This window comes from Perca fluviatilis, chromosome 19 (assembly GCF_010015445.1).
Source record: "Perca fluviatilis chromosome 19, GENO_Pfluv_1.0, whole genome shotgun sequence".
Taxonomy (NCBI): Eukaryota; Metazoa; Chordata; class Actinopteri; order Perciformes; family Percidae; genus Perca; species Perca fluviatilis.
Genome location: NC_053130.1, coordinates 19,783,783 through 19,801,348, shown reverse-complemented (window position 1 = coordinate 19,801,348; position 17,566 = coordinate 19,783,783). Strand labels below are relative to the sequence as shown.

The following is a 17,566-nucleotide window of genomic DNA, read 5'->3' as shown; positions in this document are numbered from 1 at the left end:
CAGGATCAGTTTTCTCCCTACATCCCGCCACAATGGCACACATTATACATACCAAATCATCCTTTGTTTCTACAGTATAATGAAAGAATAATACATGATAGACACTTTGCACTTAACTCTACAAAGAAGCCCCATTAAGTAGATGATGTAATGGAATTTTGGAGCACCTTGCATCATTTTATACAGTCATAGAAAAAAAATAGCTTTAATTATTCTTCAAACTGTAAGGATTTCATGCGAAAGAGCATCTGAAAAGAAAATGGAATAAAACAATCCATAATGTGTTATGCATGAAATTAAAGCTAACTATAAAAACACTAGAAGTTAATATTACATATTTCCATAGTGATCCTATAGCCGCCAAATTCATAATCAAAGACAGCTTTGCCTCTGCTACATTATAGACTGAAGTCAAAGTCGTTTTACTCATTATCACAAGTATAAGTCACAGAGCCCCATTTTTCAAATTTTTTTAAACATAAAACTTATGTTTTTACTTAAGCTTTTTAAAATATCTGTCAGAGGTTTCTGCTGCCACCTCAATACAGCGAGGATGAGTACAATTCAGTTTGTGTTGCTCAAAGCAAATTTTAACATTACATTTAAAAAATTCAACAGTAAGGCATCTTTCCAAACAATCTTCTTGTAAGTCTAGGTAATCAACAGACACTGCAGCGAACAGGTTACGTTAGAATTATTATTCTACTGTAGAAATTGTACGTGAACTGACCTCTTTTTTTTACAACAAAGAACTTACTAATGAAATGTTTGAATGTTTTATTTTCTTCCTACAGGAGACTTCTTCTGCCTCTCTTTGACATCCGGGTTTGTCCAGCTGCGATACAATCTTGGGGATGGCACCCACGTCCTGCAGTCTGTTGAGCGAGTGGACTTGCGCGGCAGGACCTGGCACACGGTGAAGGCGGGCCGAGTTGGTCACCAAGGCTTCCTCAGTCTGGACAATGAGGAGGTTAGAGAGAATGTGACCAAAGGGATGACCACCCTCGATGTTGCTACAGACATCTTTGTCGGGGGCGTGTCCACTCTGAGCTTCGTCTCCACAGATGCCACTGAAGGGGGGCCAGTGGGCTTCACTGGTGGTTTAAGAGAACTTCTCCTCAACGGTGAAGAGTTTGAGTTAACAGAGACAGGGGCAATAAGTGGAGCAAACGTAGGGGACTGGGATGGGACCGCATGTGGGTACAAGGTGTGCCAAAACGGAGGTCACTGTAGGGCAACAGGAAATGGCTCATTCACATGTGTATGTCTGTCATCGTGGACTGGTTCTGTGTGTAACCAGTCTGTAAGCTGTGTAAACAACATCTGCAAGCAGGGTTCCTTATGTTCTCCGACTAGTGTTACCTCATACCACTGCATATGCCCCTTGGGATGGGGTGGGAGGTACTGCGACACAGAAATAGCCACAGACACTCTTAAGTTTGTGGGAAGCTCATACGTTAAATACCAGGACCCAAGATACAACACAAGAAATGTTCAATACACACAGGTTTCTTTCAGCTTCCACACAAGCTCAAATGACAGTTTGATAATGTGGATGGGAAGGGCTGTACATGAAGATGATGACTACCTCACAGTTGGACTTGAGAACGGCCACCTCAAAATCGCTGTCAATCTTGGAGAGAGACTTTCGCCCCCAATAACGGTCAGAAATCTCACACTGTGCTGCAACACATGGCACAATGTGTCCATATCTTTAAACAGCACAATTATCCAGGTGTTCCTGAACAATAAGAAAGTACTTTTCGAAGACATGGACCCATTTGAGCGTTACGTGGCCTTAAACTATGGCGGTCAGCTTTACTTTGGAGGATTTGAATTATACAGAAATGTATCAATTGTTACTTCTGGGTTGTTTTCAAAAGGCTTTGAAGGAAGTCTCAGAAATGTTTATATGTTTAAAGATACCAAGCCGCTAGGATTTCTCAATAGTGAGGGTTTTAATGTTTATGAGGGCAATGAGTAGTAGTAAAACTCCCTTTGTGACGTGATAGTAGTTTAATTAGTCCTACTACAAACTAGTCCATAAGGAGATTTGTGTAACACTTGGCAGTAGTTAGATTTATTTTAATTTTTTTAAAAGGGAAGTTCACACTACACTATATTTTAATACTTGTTTCTTCAACACTGTACAGCTAGATTTTCATCTGACTTTTGGATGAACTCAATTGGATGAAATATCGTAAACAAATATGCTGTAATCCCTGAGGGTCCGTCACTATTCTAATGGACAAATTTCTAAAACACAATTGTGACAATGTAAATTCAAGTCCCTGTGTCTGATTTCTAGGCAGACACATCTACAACATGTGTACAACACGTAATACAACAATGTAAATCCAGGTGGTTTTATCTTTAATACATTTAGAAAGAAGTAGAAGTTTGTTTTATAATCAATAATAAAAAAGGATTAGCTTTATTAAGAACTGTACATAAACACAGTGCAAAGGCACACTTCATCTATGTATATTACAAACCAAATGTACATACTTTTTCAAAGAAAGTAAGTTATAAAATATTAAAGCAATTTAAAAGAATTTAAGTTGTGGGGGAGAAAGCAAAGCTGCTGTTTAGATCACGGCTCTCAGTGAAACATGTTATGTGTTACATTCATGCCAATTTAAACTTTTCCCTAAATGGTCCACACTTGTTTTGTATGTTACCACAAGACTGAAAACATTTACTGATCATTGGTAGCACAGCAGCTCAAAATGAACACAATATATACAATAAAAGGTTAAAAATGTTGAAATTGTTCCAATATTCAGTTCTTCTTGGTCCGAAGAGAACATGACTATAAAGATCTTCACAATCCAACTGATTATTATCAAATCATTTTGGCTGTACTGTCAATAACATAAAATGGAACTTGTATCAAGGAAATGGCATACAAGCTGCAGACCGCTGTGTAAAATAACTCCACTATCAGCCAATATACCTGAAGTGGTTTGAACCAGCAAAGTAAGCAACAAGCTAGCAGTCTTTCTTAGAGCCCCCAACGCTTGCTAGCAGGGCTTAAAAAAACAAAAACAAAAAAAAAACAATTATGAGTTAACTGTCTTTTGAACTTCTCCGTCCATTCTCATAATCAGAGTCCCGTCTATGTCTGTGTCTGTCCTTATGACGGCTGCTGTGGTCCTCGCTGTGGTGCCTCTCTTTCCTTTTCTCACCATAGCGGTCGTCTGAGTGTCCGTGGTGCCTACTCCTCTCTCTGTCATAGCTGCGTTCACGCCTTTTCTCCCGCTCCCTGTCGTGGTGTCTGCTCTTTTTCCCGTGATGAGTGTCCCTGTGATGGCTCTGCCTCCCGTGGGGGTCTCGGTCCTCTGCTGTTCGCGGCCTCTCCCACGGGTCACAGTATCTCTCATCTAGACGCTTGTAGTCTTTGGCCAGGGATGAAGGTCGGCCAGCTGGTTCAGGGTAGCTCTCAGCGTACTGTGATTGAAGTCCGGAAAGAGCGTGTGAAGTGCTACCCTGAGCCCATGGTGCACTGTGGTTTTGATCCAGGGTGTGTGGGCCGGAGAAAGGGTTAGGAGGAGGGCCAGTTGGGTAGTCATAGCCGCCAGGCACCTGAGGCTGTTGCGATGGGATAGGTGCAGTACTGTTGTTTTCTGGGAGAGCTGGCGCCATTACGGAGTCGTGTTGGAGCTCAGAGGTGTCTGTGTAACACTCTATCTGTGGTCCTTGGACTGCAGGAGGATATACTGTCTGAGTTACTGTAGTATTAGCCTGGGACATGCCAGGATCTTCTTTTTCACTAGCAAATGATGGAATAGTTGTTTGCCTTTCTTCCTGCGGTTTGTTTCTGGCCTGAGAAACCTGTAAATATCCTTGGTGAAATAGTGTAACTGAATTATTTCTAGTGCTACTCAACACAGGAACTGGTTTGGGACTCGAAGGAGCTGGGTGGCTGGCTTTATCCTTTTGTAGCACCGTTGTTTTATCTTCATTCACAGTGTAATATGCTGAAGATTTTTTCAGTATTCCACTTAAAGGAGGCTTTGAGCTATTAGCTTGAGCTGGAGCAGCCTGGGATTCTGACTGCAACAAACAATTCCCTTCAGTCGGTGCTTTTTCAGTTTCAGACAAAAGGCCAGCGTCGCCTTTGTCTGCACAGGCAGCGCTGCTAGTTTCAGTCCCAACTGGAGCTGCTGACAAGCTTGCCAGGAAAACTTCAGTCGATACATCTGGAGGCTTATCTTTCAGAGAGACTGGTGCACCATGGGTCACCACTGCAGCATCCTTTCCTGATGAGTTGTTAGCAGCAGATGTATCAGTCGGGCTGGATAGCTCCGGTTCAGCTTTAACGGGTTTAGCTTCCTTCTTCTTTATGACAAAGCGATCTCGTGATGCAGCAGCTGTTGGACTTTTTGAGTTTCCAGTTGATGCCTCCATTTTTGGAGCTGGTTGGGTCTTCTGGGTGTCATCTGCTATTGTTGCAGGTTTACCTCCAACATCTGGCAGAGGTGGTAATTCCCCACCCCAGCCTACTAACACACCTGGAAGAAAGCGCAGTGGTTTTCCTGGTTCCTGATTGTTTGTCTCCTCTGATGCAGATGGTTCTTCCACAGACTCTGTAATTGGCTCATCAACATCATCAGTAGTGTTAACTGGTTTGTCCTCTTTTTTATGTGCAGTAGTCAAGGATGAGAGGAACAATTTCTCATCTTCCTCTGTTGCTCTGGTTTCTTTTGCGGAAACGGTGATGGGCTTGATTTCAGGAATAATCCTGGCAGTTTCGTTCATGTCAACAGAAAGAAAATCCCTTTTTGGTCTCTGGCGAATGAGGAGCCCAAGGAGAAGGTTGGCACGGTTGTTTTCTAAACCTGTCAAATGAAAAGATGAATTAAGTGTGAAAGATGAGAAAGGTAATCATTTACAGAGAGGAAATAATGTAGGTTTAGTGGTCAGGTTACCTGGCCCATCAAAGGGAACAAGCTGATGTGGAACTTTTTCAGTGGCACCCAAAGGAATGAGATACATGTCCTTCACTTGTTTCAGGTTATTGGACACCACTCCAAAACGCCTACGACTGCTGAAGTAGGCATACAGAAGAGTATAAGAGATCTCATCTTCCTCCGTCTCAGGGGAAAAGCGAATCAGGCCAACCTCCTTTAAGAAAAGAAAAAGCATGCGTCAGTAAAATCTGCAATCCATGTGCAAGAAGTTTGACCAGAACTTTGGAATGCATCACATGGCATTACAAATCTTGAGGTTAACAGTCTGGACATAAACTGCTCTTGATCACAATATACCATATGTAGGGTGATATATATATATATATATATATATATATATATATATATATAGACAGATTTTTACTACAGGCTGTATTATCCCTTTAAGAAGGAAAGCTGCCAAAAACTCACTTTTGTTCCAGTTGCCCGAATCTTCTCCAAGTAATCCCACACTATCTGTGGACTTATCCTTCCGCCAACTTGAATGTTGTCTGGAAGGTCCTATTGAAGAAAGAATAAAAAAAAAAGATCAAACCTTTCTGACAGGACTTAGTACAAAATACTTTTGCAGCAGCTATTCAAACTCAATATGTTGAGCTGTGTCCACTTTACCTCAGTCAAGTTGTCAAATAAGCCTGAGACGGGGAAAGCTTTTGTCACGAGTTTTGCCACAGCGTGCATATGAATGTATCCTCGCCACAGGACCGTCAGGTTGGAAAGGAACGCGGCCTCTTCATCTCTTCCAGCTATATGACCCGACCTGTGTCGAATATACCGGCAAAAAAGTTTGCAAAAAAGCTTGCAAAAAAAGAAGATGCACACCAGAAACCACGCAGAGTGTCAGAAATACCTGCTTACCTTCCTTCATAGCCTTGAGCGTTTCGGAAGCTCTCCTCTAAAACAGTGAGGTGCAGGTCGTCGTCGATCGCAGGTTTTGTGCTCTTTGTCTCGTCTACTTTGGCGGACTGCCTCCGGACCACTGTAGTAGCAACTTTGACCACCTTGGTTGGTGCCTCCTCCACAGGGGGCGCCATACGACCTTATTGAGAGAGAGAAAAAAAAATTAAAAATAAAAAAAAAACACGTTTACACACACGTTGGAAACGGAGGATAGTGTCACGTTATAAGCAGAATAACATGGAAATAAAGGCAGAGCTTAATGGCTTTTTTTCTCGTGTCAGGGTTTACCTGTGCAGATTTTGCAGTGTAGGTCAAATAAGTGAGACTTGTGTTGGTTGGTTGTGTCTTTGTCCTTGTTGGTACTCTCTGCTTTTTTCTCAGGGGGTTTTGGAGGTTCTGCTGAGACTTCTGTTACCTTGGGAGGAGACTCAAGCTGACAAGGGGGAAAAAATATGACGTTGAAGCAGACCTGTCACCCTCTTTTACTTGTTGACAAACAGTAATGCAGAGTAATATTCGCTGTGTCCCTTACCTCGGCAGGCTCAGGTGCCTTCACTGGTTCTTGGCTCTCAATTTCAATTTCACCTTTGTGTGTGATCTTAGTGATCGGCCGTCTCTCGGCCTCTCTTTGCTCTTTTTCAATCATCTCAATTGTCTGTAAAATGAAGAAAAACACATTAATTCATTGCTTTTGAGAGGGTTACTGATTGTTTCCAAAATACAACCAACCATTCTTGATAAAAGAGAACACCTTAAAATATAATTATATTACTACTTGCTGAGCTTAACTTTTATATTTAATTATTGTGAACTATTAGGATGAATATATGCAATGCAATTAGTAAGAAACTACAACACAGACTTAGGCATTACTTACATGTCGGTTCTCCCTTTGTCGCCAAGCAGCCAATTCTTTCGAGGCCAGTTCCTCGGGGCTCATTCGAATTAGATTACCAGGAGAGATTTCCCCTCTGAGAACCCTCTTAAAGAGGACCTAAAACATACAAAACAAATTAAAATAAGACAATTATAAGTACACATTATTCAAAGTCAAATGCTAATGCAACACCAAGAAACTTTACATTTGGATCATGCCCGATTTAAAATGGTACTTACATTATTTTTAGTATCTTTGAGGTTAAACATTAAGCTTCTGTACTTGTTCTTGTATTTGTTGTCAGTGTCTTTATACAAGTGAAAAAGCTCTCTCTCCGTCTTCTTGGCAACTTCAGAGGCCCTCTCCACTGAGACGTCCAAATCAGACTCCTTCAACCTGAAGTGCAGAAAGCGTCACATGTTTGGTGCACTAAGGTAGTTGTTTGTAAACTTTTTCAATAAAAAAAATAAAATAAAAACTTTAGTATTTACACAATTCTTTTAATAACTTTCACTCATGAAATACTCACCTCTGTATAAGGATTTCTTTCAGAGAATCACGCACACTTCGCCTGATTGCCTCCACAGACACAGGCTTCTTTGAAGCTGAAGTCTTACTTTTTGTCTCTTGTTTCAGATAAAAACCTATGAGGATAGAATGACAATATCTACTGAGCAGGTGGGGGGAATCTGGGACCACAAGGATTACAAAATATCAAAGATTCAACACAGAGTTGGGATACAAAAATGTGAAAATTATTTGCAACTTTGGTGGTTATCCATTATCTATGGAAGCGTATTTCTACCATGCCTAAAGAAGAAAAATGTATCAGTATCACGTTATTACATGAAAGGTTTATTGTAAGAAGATGGTTTTCACACTGTAAAAAGATATTTTTTAACGTTATTACAACATACAAACTTATCAAGTCATAACGAGAAAAATTTTCTTGTTATCACAATATACTATTTATCACGTAGCCTTATTATATAGAGCCTTATTTCTCAATTGGTTTGTTTTAACAAGATAAATTATAAAAAGTATATTGTAATAAGAACATTTTTTATTCATTCATTCATTCATTCATTCATTCATTCATAACATGAATGAATAATAAAAAAAAAAAAAGGAACAGGAAGAAGAAAATCTTATGGTACCTGTCACTAGGGCTGCACGATTATGTCCAAAATGATAATCACGATTATTTAGATCAATATTGAGATCACGATTAATTATCACGAATATTTGTTGATTTTAGCCAAAACAAATTTTATTGTCACATAATTATATAATTAGAACTGCTTTTACATCCATATTGTGCTACATTCCTACTAATACATCCATATTGTGCTACATTCCTCCTTTATTGAAGGATACTGTGAAGGAGTATGCCATTTCAGCTGTTGTGCGACCGCTTTCCACACATGCATGTTTGCCGTGAAAGATACAGGCAACGCAATTTTCTGTTCACGTTAACGGCGCATGTGGTGCCTGGTATCTACCAGACGAAATAGCTACGCGGATTTCTGTGGCTCATTACACTGCCACTTACATGTCTGCGTTGCGCTCTGATGCACCGAAACCCACGTTAGAGGCAACATAAACAAATCGCTGAATGTCACGCTAGTAAACACTAATAACACGTTACAATGCAGGTAACGTTAGCCTACCGTTAGCCACAGTAGTAACTGGATTAAACACGGCTAAAATGCTGACTGCTAAACAGTGTAGTGTGTCTGTATTTCACTGTAGGTTTCCAACAGCGGGACGTCCAACAGTCTGCTGCTAAAGCTATGAGCTAAAAGACACAAACTAGCACTGGTCACTGCTGTTGTCTGAAAAACAACACAGACGGGACAAAACGTTGCGTTTACTGGTAAACTGGTTAACATCGTGACCGGCTTATGATGACCGACTGCTACCTGTTGTGGAATTTTCCTCACGTTACCCTGTCCTCTGTGACTGTCATATGGTGACTGTCTACATCTAGAAACTAAGCTGCGCGGTGCAGGCAGAGAACAGCTCTGATTGGCTCATGGAGACATGTGATCAGACAGTGGTTTATGGAGCGCTAGATTGGCTTTGCAAAAACTGTTCTTTGAAGGGAATGACGCATTTTAAATATCGCTCGATCACGCAAATTTTATCGTGGGAAGCCAAAATCGTGATCGTGATTAAAATTTGATTAATTGGCAGCCCTACCTGTCACTTATTTGTGCACATAAAAAAAAAAAAATACATTTTCAATTTTCTTGTTATAGATTGATAAGTTTGTATGTTGTGATAACGTGACAATATCTTGTTAAAACAAAACTAAATATCTTGTTATAACGCGAAGGACAGCAATATGCTTCTGTAAGTATCTGAAGAAGGACAATGAGGATTTGTATTTACTTCTGTCAACAACAATGCAAAGCATGTTGTAGTTGTAACTGAGGATTTGTGTAGATCGATATATAATTAACAAATTATTACAAATACATTTTTTTTTGTCTTGAGCATATTTGTTGATGAAATTTGTCTAATCTAAACTGGCAGTATAAAAGGTTTAATGTAATGTTATGTTACGTAATAATTTAAAGTGTTTTAATTTAAACAAAAAGAAAACGGACTAGTCACTTATTGTTGTGATCATCTTCAATATTGTTTACATATTATAACACAGAATCACAAACCCAGTGAACCCACACTGGCCTTGAACTAATGTGTCATTAAAACCAGAATGTTAAATAAATACCTGTTTTGTGAGCTGATTCTCTGACTTCTGTGGACTGCCTTCTATCAGGATCCTGTTTAAGGAGAGCAGTACAAAAAGCACATTAGCCCTATTATTAATATTACAGGTCATTGAGAACGAAAATATGAATAAAAATTAAAAAGTGTGAAAAAGGTAACATAAAATATAACCCCCCCCCCGCGCCAAAAAGGTTTAAAAAGAAATACAGGGTGAGTTTAATCTGTGGGAAAATGCACTAAACTTTGGTGAGTACACCATGTTAACCACACACCCACGTGCAAGCCTTCTGTACAGGCAAAGTAAAAGCAAAAAGACAACAAACCCTTGTGTAGTGGTAACCCTGGCTATGATTAATATCAGAGGATGAATTAGCTGGGGGAACAAATAAAATATCCTTTGTACATGAAATATTTGTATTAAATGAATTCATGATCAAACAGCTTTATTAAAGAACTCCTGGTGACACTGCTTACCTTTCTTACTGGTCGGACGCCCCCTGATGTGAGTGTCTGGGAGGGTCCTGGTTGGGGCTTGGGAGACATCTTATGATCCTGTACCTCCGCCTTCGCTTGAACTTCTGGTTTGGTTGCACTCGGGGCCTCAGGCTCCACCTTTTTGCTTTCGTCCTCACAGCACTTCAAGCACACGTACATCTGGTCCTCCTCCTCCATTTCACGTACTTTCGTCAGGTCGAGACCAACGCAGTCGCCATGGAACCAGTCGTCGCAGCGGCCGCAGCCTACCATGAACCTAAACAAAAGTATGGATATTATTAAGAGCTGTTTTTGCAAATAAGCATTCTGAGCACAAGATACACTCTGGCACAGAACAAAAATGACACCAATATTACAATCCCATTTTTGTCAGTCAGAGGCCTGTACTATTTGATTAATTTGTGCATCACAACAGTGGATCACTTGTTACCGGGTTAAATCGCCGTGGTAACTTATGCTGAACACCTAACCTGGTCGACAGCGTCACCGTTCTTAGATCAGGTGGAGCTCAGTGCGCAGAGAGAGAGAGAGAGAGAGAGAGAGAGAGGTGCGCTCATAAAAGTTAAAACATTTAGAGACCGACAACCCCGTTAACATTCCCTGATGGGTATTTTTATGAAAGATATATACTTTCAGTGGAGGGAATTACATATAGGCCATTTGTCGGCTTGTTGAGCCGTGTTGCCATACATCGGTTTGAATTATGTTTTTATATTTTTTATTTTCTCTTACGATCGCTTACCACTGCCAGGGTTGCAACTGAAATAATAGGATAAAGCAACGACAGTTTATGGAAAGCACAAGTGTAATTATGGTCAGATCTTGTGCCTGACTGATGGGGAAGTGATATGGATAAGTATTGTGATTTAGCCTATGCATAACAGCGTCTGCTTTTTTTGCCAGCTTTCCTCCCTGCGTTTTGCCTGTAAAACCGTGTCTGTGTTCTTCATATTTATGTAGAATTATAGTGTGCTCTTCTTAAAATATGCGGCTCTGGTAGATGTTTGCGATTGGTCATGCTGTGCAAACTCCGCCTCTTTTATGCGAACGCGCACGTCGCTGGATTGGGAAACTTGGGTTGATTGAACTAGTTGTTAACCACCATCGTGACGAAGCTATGCGGGACCGCGGTTGTTAGGTTAGGTGAAGCCGGGTAACTGAAATAAATCCAGGGCATGTTGATCTTGATTCGTAGTACAGGCCTCAGGTCTTTTGATAATTGTACAAATATTGTGGTATGTTAGCTGTCACCTTCCCCTCATCATGTCAACTATCTCAAGTCTTAAACGCCCTCAAATATTGCACGTTTCATGTGCTGAGTAAATGTGACCATCAACAATTCAATGTTGTTCACAGTTCTGTAACAAACAGACCTATCAAGTTAAATCTACAACATGCAGTAATTAAGTTTCAGTAACAACATAACAATCTGTCTTGCCACACTTACATGTTATTGTGGTGTTTTTTGCACAGGCCACAACAGTTGTTTCCATCCCATACAGTCTCGCTGTTAACGGGTTGCTCCTCCGCAGCTTCCTTCTTCACAACAGGAGCATTGTCTGGAATAAACAGCTGTGGCTCCTCCACGGAGATGCTTCTTGCAGTTTTACTTTTCTGTCTTTGGAGGATCTTCTCTGGTTTTTTCAGTTTGGACTTTTCCTGCCCTCCTTCGTCAGGTGTTTTTAAAGAATGGCCTGGACGACCGGGCGTCGGGTTAGTGGTCTCAACTTTGGGGATAGTGGGAGGATGAGTATGTTTAGTTGGTACCTGCTGATCAACACGGTTGCCAGATGATGGGCTCTTCTTCACTACAGAGCTAGGTGTACTTGTCAATTTTGGCTTCACCTTACTCTCTCCTGTGCCCAGTGTCTTTTGCATTTTAGTAGCAGGCTCACTTAGGGTGTTTTCTGCAGGCCGTTTCAAAGGGGAAATGTCTTTCTTTTCTTTTAGAGATTTAATTTTGTGCAGGTCTGCTCTTTGGATTTTGGATGGCATGTTTTGGGATACTTTATTTCCCTTTATCATGTTGTTTGGTTTACCTGAAACCAAGTCCTTATTCTTGTTAGAAGTCAGTCCTTGCTTCGACTTGAGCAGTGTTTTGGCCACGATCTGTTGTTTTTCCTCATCATCTGTCTTATTACTAACAGTAGTTCTGTTCTTGTCATGGTTTTGTGGCTCTTTGATGTCATCTTTTCCTTTACTGACTGGCTTTTGCTTTTCAGGAACACTTTGATTGTCAAGTTTTGTCTCTTGCGTGCAGGCACTCCCCATTAACGTCCCGTTGGAGGTCTGCACGTCGTTAGGATTCACATATGGGCCCAGTCCGAGGGCTGCATCATCAGCCGAGCTCTTTGCAATTACATTCACCTCTGCCACATTCTCAGGGGTGGGATTCTGTACACTGACAGAATCATCTGGCAACACGGCAAACCCAATGTCCCCAGCATATGAAAAACCACCTTCAAGACACGCAGACTGGCTCCCTTCAACATTTTGTGTGTAAGAGGGCCCTGGAAGCAGTTCAATCCTGAATCCCGCAATTGTGACTGTTAATCGTCTCAATACAACAGAAGGATTCAGCCATAATCCACCATCAAGATCATTAACATTAATACGCCCTCCCAGAATTAATTCTTTCTTCAGCTGGGTGCCTTTAACTCCTTTCTCAATAAGAAAGGACTTCTGTAGCCTGTTCGCTGGTTTCCTTCCAGGTCGTCCTCGGGGCATGGTGCTGGGGGATTTGTTAGGTTGTGGACCACTGCTATACTCTGTTTCAATGAGAAGAAACAAAACAGAAAAGTGTGTTTCACACCATCTCTAATTTGAAGGTGTCATCTGGTGAAAAACAGGAATCTAAATGAGCCACTTACCGTATTCTAAAAAATTACGTGGACGTTTTTTCTGCCTGCCAAAAGGTCGCTTGACTTGGGTCTCTGCAACTGTCACTTCACTGCTGAGGCCTGTGGATGCTAAACCATCACTGAGACCTGCAACTGCCCAAATGAATACATGTCATTTATCTCCCAGTGTATCAATATAAGGGGCCAAACTACTAAACAAAAACAATATTTAACACTGATATGGTTAAAAATTTGCCATTTGGTTGACACTGGCACATGTACAATGACATATTGTGTATTGTCTCTTTAAAATTGAATAAAAAAAACATATACTCAAACTTATACATATTCATTATAAATAATTTCAAGCAAGCTGTTAATGTATACTTTAAACTTCCTCTACCAAGTTTTCTAGTTAATTGTGAATGGCCTTTATTACCTTTATAAGTTGTGGTAGTAGCATATGTTATGTGTATGTTTACCGTCTATTTCATCTGTTGGCATACCTGTTGAGCCAGCAATTTGAAAAGTGGAGTCCTCATTGTCCAGAAGATTAAACTGAGAGCTTGCACATCCAAACATGGGGTCTTTGTCACTGAGCATGTTTTTCAGTGAATCTTCCAGTCGGAGTCCTGGCCCAAACTCATTACTGGCTTCACATTCCAAATTCTGACCAGTTACCAGGGACTCATCCAACTGGTCACTGGGTATTAAATGGTTAAAGGTGTCCACAATATCCATGAATGCTGCTGCCTTCCTGTATGAAAACAACAGACAGAATGTGGGGAAAGCAGGCGTCAAATAACCCATTTTGATCAAGAAAAATTATATTAATAATGCTCCAAGACAGCTATCATGCACCATGTTCATTTAACTGGGCTCAGGGGACCATTATGGTCTAATCTCAGGAAGCTAGGGATGATCTGAGCAGATACTCATTGGTCTTGAAGGCCAAACTCACATCAGTGGAGCCATACACAGCAAAAGGCAAAGCATCCTGTCTAAGTCCAAATGAGATGAGCAAAGTATCATCAGTCCTTGACCAGGGGCTTCAAAATAAAAATAAATATATTTATAACTTCACATGACTTTAAGTTTGCACTACACCTTCCTGCTGACTTAGGCTTCCTTTTTTTTTACTTAAGTTCATTTTAATTTTCTGTTTTTGAGTAGTTTCCTTCCTAACAACTGGGAAAACTGAATTGATATTCGAGGTGAAACAGAAAATCAGAGGCAACATTAGGGATTCATGTGTTGGACTGACCTACCCAGCCATATACGTCTGCTGTTGCTCAACCGATAGCAGGCACAACAGGAAAACTTGAGATCTTAGAAAATGTCCCTATAACATATTTTTTTAAATGAAAAAAACATACAAGGTTTTCTTTTGCAAATTAAGGTTTAAGGACAAAAATCACCTAATTTGTATATTTTGGACCAAAAGTATGAAATTGTGAATAACACTGAACCTCTGATAACATAACTCTTTTTCTTTTTTTTAAGATGTGTGTCTTTACGTGGGGTGGGGTTCCAATATATATTGGATGGGCATGGAATTCAACTTTGAGGGCCCATGCTTCTTTAATGGTTGCTCATTCATTCTGTTCGCTGCACCGAATTCTGTGACCCGTCGAGATCGGTGTCCCCCTACCTAAACCTGAACCAAACCCTTGTCCCTAACCTTAACTACGGAGGGGGGCGCTACGCATTTTAATCAGTAACTGATTTTAACAGGGACACAGTTCACAACGGGTCACAGATTTCGGTGCAACACCGGGACTCCCACTGACAGACTTTTATCCCCACCACTAGACACTAAACGTTACATTAACGAACTTTCTGGACTATGCCTGCCCATTGCACATGTTATATCCTGAACTGTTGCACATTCCCTCACTTTTTCTTTTAGCAGATCCTGCACATAACCATAAAGCCTTATTTTCTCGTTGTTAAAACAGTTATATTGTACATATTTGTTTAGGTTATCGCGTCTTTTACATATTTTTGTTGTGTATATGTCTGTTCTATAGTTAAGGTACTTGTCTGTTGCCGAAACTTACTTTACTTTATTGTTGATTTCCTTTTAATACGTTGGTGTATGCACCAATCACCAAGGCAAATTCCTTTTAAGTATTACTTACTTGGCAATAAATCCTATTCTGATTCTAAACTTGGAAAACCTTCAAAGAAGGAAGATAGTGTTCAACTTACCTGCAAGTTACCATGTTTTAGCTCATCAAGTTACAACTAACGTTAAGCAGGCCATAATTGGAAAGTGCATAGAAAAAAACGCTACTTAAATATGTTAGTAAATATATAGACGGGTTGATTTAATGTCACCTAATAATGAAAGGTTCTCCCAATTAGTTAAGGGTTTGCTAGTTAGCATGCTAACGCTATAGAACGGCTAACAACAATCCGCTCATGGAATACGCTGCAGAACGCTAACATGTATGTACGCAAGCTAACGGTAACTTATGAAGGAAGTTAACCCCCTATGTAACTCACTGTTTCAAAACTCTAGCACTGTTTCTATAAATAACATTTACACTAATACAAACGTGTGCCAGAAAAGCTACAAATATGTTGTACAAAATGTGAAAATACTTAGACAGCTCGATGCTAAATCTGTCAGACAGGCTAGCTAGGTCGCGTTAGCATAGGCCTTAAGGTAGCAAGTTTTTTTCTGTAGCTGCTGCTAACGGTCGTTAGATGATCACACCCACATGCATCTGTTCAAAGACTTGTATGGATGTGTAGAAATATTTGTCTCCGTATATATAAGACTCTTACCTCTCTCTTACTGCAATGCTGTATCCAACTCGTGTAAGGTTACATGCTAGCACAGCTGCTCCCAGTAACTTCCTCTAACTCAGCCGTCATTCGTCCCGATGCTGCAAAGCCCGACAGATTGTCACGTGGCTTCTGTTTACAGGTAGCATAGCAGCTGATAGTACAGACATAACACACGTCTACAGCGTGCTTTTTTAATCTGTATCTGTAAACAAGAGTAACTTTACAGAGGGTTAACTGTCTTATAGAGCATGTTTGAGTCAACTCTTCAAACGCATTCAGCAGTCCCACGTAGAGAAAAAAAATGTTGATTTATTTCCATATATAAAAGTAAAATATTTGACACGGTCTTGCCTGGAAAGCAAATATATTTACTTTTTACATTTGAAAAGCAGGTTCTAGCCATGGATGTATAAGTTCTAGCCTTTTTTGAAAAATAAACTGCATGCAAGCCACTAAGTAGGGATATTTTCAACTTTGGCATTTTTACCATTGTAAAACAACTTTACCATATTATGTCTTTACAATGATAGTTCAGTTTAGTTAGTTAGTCAGAAATGTATTAATTTAACTAAATGTTTGTTATTGAGGCTGTAATTTGCAGTGGTGTGGAACTGGACTGCATTCTATACAGTATTAAATGTAAATACTGTTACAGTATTATGTTCCTAATATTTTATTCACACCATTTACATATATAGAGAGTGGCAGAATATGAGAAACACCTTTCAATATAATGCACTGATCCAGTACAACACCAACACCCAGTATGACCTCAATAATAAACATAACAGAAATATTACCTTTCTGAATTCTGACAGTGTCAACACAAACTGAAAAAAAATAAGCTTTGTAAAAAAAAAGAATTCATGACAAAGTTGTTGTGGGCGGTGAGTGTATATAATAACACTTCAGGACAAATAGTATAGTTACCACACAATCAAATATTTTTTGACTTTCTCTCTTTTAGATTGAGATTTCAATATCTATAATATACAGTATGTGCTTAATAGCACAGATCTACACCCCTAACTACAGTATCAAAATTGTGTTCTTACACCTCCTAATATACAATTGTATAACTTATAGGACAAAAACTAAAGTAATTTGAAATTTGTAAATGAAAAAATAAAAAAGATATTCAAAGATTTGTCCAGTCTAGGAGGAAAATATACAGTGCCTTGCGAAAGTATTCGGCCCCCTTGAACGTTTCGACCTTTTGCCACATTTCAGGCCTCAAACATAAAGATATAAAACTGTAATTTTTTGTGAAGAATCAACAACAAGTGGGTCCCATATATAAAGTGGAACGAAATTCATTGGCTATTTCAAACTTTTTTAACAAATAAAAAACTGAAAATGTGGGCGTGCAAAATTATTCAGCCCCTTTACTTTCAGTGCAGCAAACTCTCTCCAGAAGTTCAGTGAGGATCTCTGAATGATCCAATGTTGACCTAAATGACTAATGATGATAAATAGAATCCAGCTGTGTGTAATCAAGTCTCCGTATAAATGCACCTGCTCTGTGATAGTCTCAGAGGTCCGTGTAAAGCGCAGAGAGCATCATGAAGAACAAGGAACACACCAGGCAGGTCCGAGATACTGTTGTGGAGAAGTTTAAAGCCGGATTTGGATACAAAATGATTTCCCAAGCTTTAAACATCCCAAGGAGCACTGTGCCGATAATATTGAAATGGAAGGAGTATCAGACCACTACAAATCTACGAAGACCCGCCGTCCCTCTAAACTTTCAGCTCATACAATGAGAAGACTGATCAGAGATGCAGCCAAGAGGCCCATGATCACTCTGGATGAACTGCAGAGATCTACAGCTGAGGTGGGAGACTCTGTCCATAGGACAACAATCAGTCGTATACTGCACAAATCTGGCCTTTATGGAAGAGTGGCAAGAAGAAAGCCATTTCTTAAAGATATCCATAAAAGTGTCGTTT

General features: G+C 40.0%; 2 protein-coding genes across 5 annotated transcripts in view; one reads left to right on the top strand and one right to left on the bottom strand.

Annotated features, from left to right (window-relative positions):
• Positions 1 to 2,764, top strand: part of eys (eyes shut homolog) — a 182,907-nt gene extending 180,143 nt beyond the window's left edge. For all 3 annotated transcript variants that reach the window (XM_039783198.1, XM_039783197.1, XM_039783196.1), the window contains one exon: positions 795 to 2,764. In XM_039783198.1, the coding sequence (XP_039639132.1) occupies positions 795 to 1,984 (1,190 nt within the window). In that variant the 3' untranslated portion in view covers positions 1,985 to 2,764. The remainder of the gene's footprint in view (positions 1 to 794) is intronic.
• On the bottom strand, positions 2,416 to 15,742 carry phf3 (PHD finger protein 3). Of its 2 annotated transcripts, none has more exons than XM_039783200.1 (16): positions 15,615 to 15,742; positions 13,328 to 13,578; positions 12,852 to 12,974; positions 11,429 to 12,749; positions 9,961 to 10,237; positions 9,488 to 9,539; positions 7,280 to 7,394; positions 6,990 to 7,146; positions 6,751 to 6,867; positions 6,406 to 6,528; positions 6,162 to 6,306; positions 5,832 to 6,012; positions 5,586 to 5,733; positions 5,385 to 5,474; positions 4,932 to 5,127; positions 2,416 to 4,841 (listed from the first exon to the last, which is right to left on the bottom strand). In XM_039783200.1, exons 2-16 carry the CDS (start codon positions 13,560 to 13,562, stop codon positions 3,070 to 3,072), a joined length of 5,052 nt encoding a protein of 1,683 aa, XP_039639134.1. In that variant the 5' UTR covers positions 13,563 to 13,578; positions 15,615 to 15,742; the 3' UTR covers positions 2,416 to 3,069. The 2 variants fall into 2 exon arrangements, with proteins under 2 accessions (XP_039639134.1, XP_039639135.1); XM_039783201.1 differs by having other exon boundaries at positions 12,852 to 12,968.
• Between the last annotated feature and the right edge of the window lie 1,824 nt (positions 15,743 to 17,566).